General features: G+C 45.6%; 1 protein-coding gene across 1 annotated transcript; it reads left to right on the forward strand.

Moving 5' to 3' along the window:
• Positions 1-2543: 2543 nt before the first annotated feature.
• Positions 2544-4840, forward strand: BBBOND_0001760 (hypothetical protein, conserved; the record flags this gene model as incomplete). Its single annotated transcript, XM_012915016.1, has 1 exon — positions 2544-4840. A coding segment is annotated over one exon (2297 nt), but the record flags the coding sequence as incomplete, so codon positions are not given.

The raw sequence follows: 4840 nt of genomic DNA on the forward strand, positions 1-4840 counted from the left end.
CGAGACAGCTGATCGTTCCTTATCACTCTACATCGCCCCTTTATCCACTCTACATTGCCCCTTAACCCACTCTACATCGCCCCTTTATCCACTCTACATCGCTCCCTTATCCACCCTTCATCGCCCCTTACTACACTCTACATCGCCCCTTTACCCACTCTACATCGCTCCCTTATCCACCCTTCATCGCCCCTTACTACACTCTACATCGCCCCTTAACCCACTCTACATCGCCCCTTAATCCACTCTACATCGCTCCTCTATCCACTCTACATCGCCCCTTTACCCACTCTACATCGCTCCTCTATCCACCTTACATCGCCCCTTTATCCACTCTACATCGCCCCTTAACCCACTCTACATCGCCCCTTAATCCACTCTACATCGCTCCTCTATCCACTCTACATCGCCCCTTTACCCACTCCAGATCGCTCCTTAACCCACTCTACATCGCTCCCTTACCCACTCTACATCGCCCCTTTACCCACTCTACATCGCTCTCTAACCCACTCTACATCGCCCCTTTACCCACTCTACATCGCTCCTCTATCCACCTTACATCGCCCCTTTATCCACTCTACATCGCCCCTTTACCCACTCCACATCGCCCCTTAACCCACTCTACATCGCTCCTTAACCCACTCCACATCGCCCCTTAACCACTCTACATCGCTCCCTAATCCACTCTACATCGCCCCTTTATCTACTCCACATCGCCCCTTTATCCACTCTACATCGCGCCTTTATCCACTCTACATCGCCCCTTTACCCACTCTACATCGCTCCCTAACCCACTCCACATCACCCCTTAACCCACTCTACATCGCCCCTTTACCCACTCTACATCGCTCCCTAACCCACTCTACATCGCTCCTTTACCCACTCTACATCGCTCCTTTATCCACTCTACATCGCTCCTTTACCCACTCTACATCGCCCCTTTACCCACTCCACATCGCCCCTTTACCCACTCCACATCGCCCCTTTACCCACTCTACATCGCTCCTTAACCCACTCTACATCGCTCCCTAACCCACTCTACATCGCCCCTTTAACCACTCTACATCGCTCCCTAACCCACTCTACATCGCCCCTTAACCCACTCTACATCGCTCCCTAATCCACTCTACATCGCTCCTTACCCACTCCACATCGCTCCCTAATCCACTCTACATCGCTCCTTTATCCACCTTACATCGCTCCTTTATTCACTCTACATCGCTCCCTAACCCACTCTACATCGCCCCTTAACCCACTCCACATCGCCCCTTTATCCACTCTACATCGCCCCTTTACCCACTCTACATCGCCCCTTAACCCACTCTACATCGCCCCTTTATCCACTCCACATCGCCCCTTAACACACTCTACATCGCTCCCTAACCCACTCTACATCGCCCCTTAACCCACTCCACATCGCCCCTTTATCCACTCTACATCGCCCCTTTATCCACTCTTCATCGCCCCTTTACCCACTCCACATCGCTCCATAACCCACTCTGCATCGCCCCTTTATCCACTCTACATCGTCCCTTAACCCACTCTACATCGCCCCTTATCCACTCTACATCGCACCTTAACCCACTCCACATCGCCCCTTTATCCACTCTACATCGCTCCTTAACCCACTCCACATCGCTCCCTGATCCACTCTACATCGCTCCTTTATCCACTCTACATCGCTCCCTTACCCACTCTACATCGCCCCTTTATCCACTCTACATCCCCTGAATCACCTCGCCATATTACCGCTATGACCTCTTTAAACCACAATAATAACTTGTGCCTTGTCACCCTTCCGTACCCTTCTGACTGAGTCCATCGACTGGTTGATCCAGGTTAGGTATGGGAATGGTGATGGTAGGGGTCTTGAGCAGTTGTCTCTAGCTTTGAAAAAGTTGATTGAGGAGGCTATAAGTAATGCTGAAAAGTCCCTTACAACCGAAAAATCTAAACTTGAATGCCCCTTCAAATACTCTGATAAGGAGACTTACTGTCAGTACTACCAGAGACTGCATGACGAGGCTGAGAAAAAATTCAAAGAATCCAAAAAAACCGTTGAAAATATCCCAGATAATCATAGTATTAACTTCTATAAAACATGTCTAGAAGATTGTATAAAGGCTCACCAAAAACATCCTCCATCTGCTGCCTTGAAGTCTGTTGAAGAGAAGATTGTCCAGCTTGGTCACCTTGCTGGCCAACTTGGAGGATTTGTTGGTGAGAGTGAGAGTGTTAAGAAAGCCGTTGTGAAGGCTATAAACATCCTTACTGAACGGCAAAAAAAGTGTGAAAATTGTCAAAAACATCTTCCAAATTCTCATGATTGTCAAGATCCTTCGAATTGTCATGACATCACTCAGCAGATAGAGAAACTTAAGAACTGTGAAAAAGCAAATGAAAGAAACAAAAATAATCCAAATGAATTGCTTAATAACCTTTGTTCCGGCCTCGAAAAGTTTCTCGGCTTCAACAAAGATTCCAAAGGCTACGAAGGCAGTGGGATAGTGTACTCCGACCTGGATAGGCTGTGTGACGGGGTGATGGGATTTTTGAGTGGTGTGCTTGGTGCGGTGAAGGATGAAAATGAAGTGACAACTTATGATAATTACATCACTCCAGATGATAATAAGCTTCAAAAAGTACTAGAAGAGGTAAATAATAATATTGGCTCCGGGCGTACTGGGCTTGCGGCGTCTGTCGGCGCGGTGAAGGGGTGGTTGGAGGGGTATGAAGGTGAAATGAAAACGAGAACAAAAACAGTGACTGGGCCATTAGATACAACAATTCGTGACATATATCAATCTGCGGAATATATCAAAACACTGCGTAGTCAAGAATATGATGCCGTCTCAGATAAGTTAGCAGACTGGGCTGACTCTGTCAATAGCTTAGTGACACAACCGAAATCTTCATTAGATTCACTTAGAGATTTAGATCCTAACCTAAAAAATAAGTTAGAAACCAACGTCTGCGTAATTTTTAATAGTGTTAATACATTTGTAGAATCCACGAAACTTGACTATAGCGACTTGGTGGCGGTAGCCAGTAGTGTCGATAGAGACCTTACAACGCTTGAAAGTCAGATTAGTAGCACAGTTACAGAGCAGGTCAGGGTACTTAAGGAAACGGTGACTAAGGGTATTGACGGTCTTCGTATGCTAGTAAAAGAAGAACTTGAGAGGAAGGTTAAGCTTTTGACTGACACAGTCTGGAAGTTGCACACTGTTCGACAAAACATTAAGAAGTCCGTTGATGTTATTAATGGAAAATTTGATGAAAAAGATACCTCTCCAAATACGGCCTTGGGGGCTGCCAGTTTGGCGCAAAATATTGTCACTAATGCTGCGACGCTCCGAGATGATGATCTTGGCAGTTTGTGGGCGGAAATACAGTTGGCGCTTACTGGGCTTACCGATGGGATTGCAGATAAGGAAGGTAATCAAGGTCACTTAAATGACATTGTTACTTCTGTAGGAGAGTACGCAACTAATTTCGAGGAGACATTCAAACAATCAATCAATGATGCGGTTACGGCGATTGTTGACGGAGAGCCGGTGAAACAGTATTTGTATTCGTATGTTAGCGGGAACAACCACGCAAAAAAATTCAAGGGCCGTTTTACCGCTGCCGATAATGATGCTATTCTCAAGGTATTCCTTTCAATCGTTCAAAAAAATATTAAAGCAGCACTAACTGCTATTAAAGCCAATCCAAAGCCTGGATCTCAATCCACTGTAGATGGCCATTTACAAAACGTTCATAAGTATCTTAGCAACTACGCGGAGCAAGTAATACATAAAGTTGCAGATGTAGTAGGGAAAATTCAAAGTGATTTGCAAGATGGCTACGATTTACAGATGACCGATGTATCCGAATCAGGCTATAATCCGTATCTCAAGTGGGGGGTAGAAGCCGCCCTAACTGAGTTACAGTCGCTTGCGAAAGGCGCGGAAATAGAAATTCAACGATTCAAATCAGAGATAAATATGGGAAAGTTGACAGCTGCTATCGACGGTGTTAAAGCACTAGGCGAAGAACTTAAAAAATTAGTTGAGAAACCATTGATCGAAAAAATTCAAACTAAGCTTAACAACGATGTGTCAATGCCTGCCGAAAAAATAAAGCAAGGACTTGCTTATGTTATCGACTCAGTTAATATGGAGCTCAGAAACATTAGCGCTATCCTAGAAGACAAGAAAGATAAAAACGATAAACACGACAAAAAGCTGGTCGGTGTGAAGAATCAGATTGATGAAAAGACCAACGAACTAAACCAACAAGTGACCTCTACCCTGGATGCACAAGTTAGAACATTAAAAGAAGGCACGCTAGAGAAAGCCACTAATCTCTGCCAATCCACAATCACCTCAAAAGTTACCAGCGATAGTGCCACCGCCAAGAGAAGCATTAAACAGGAGGCCCTGAGAATGTTTGCGGACACCAAAGAGAAAGAGTTGGAGGCGCTCAAAGGATTGGTCACTCAGAAATATACAGAAATTGGTGAAATTATTCAGCAAGATCTGGAAAGCGGATTGAAGGGAATGATGGGCAAAATGAAAGACAATCAAACTTTTCTCGACACTCTGCAAACGCAAACGGAACTACGAACAGCTACCCCCCAAGTCAGAATGTTCGTAGATGTGCTGCTCCAATACGTCGAAAGTGAAGTGCAAACCTCGACTGGGCAAACGAAGAAAGACACAGTTGCGTCCACCAAAATTGCTAACGTGAAAACCATGCTCGGCCTTTCGCTCGACGACCTCTCCTCCCTCGATCACTTTGATCATACATTCCTCCCGTATCTCGCTGATTTTACTATACACTTAGCGCACTGCAG

This window comes from Babesia bigemina, scaffold Bbigscaff_63012 (assembly GCF_000981445.1).
Source record: "Babesia bigemina genome assembly Bbig001, scaffold Bbigscaff_63012".
Taxonomy (NCBI): domain Eukaryota; phylum Apicomplexa; class Aconoidasida; order Piroplasmida; family Babesiidae; genus Babesia; species Babesia bigemina.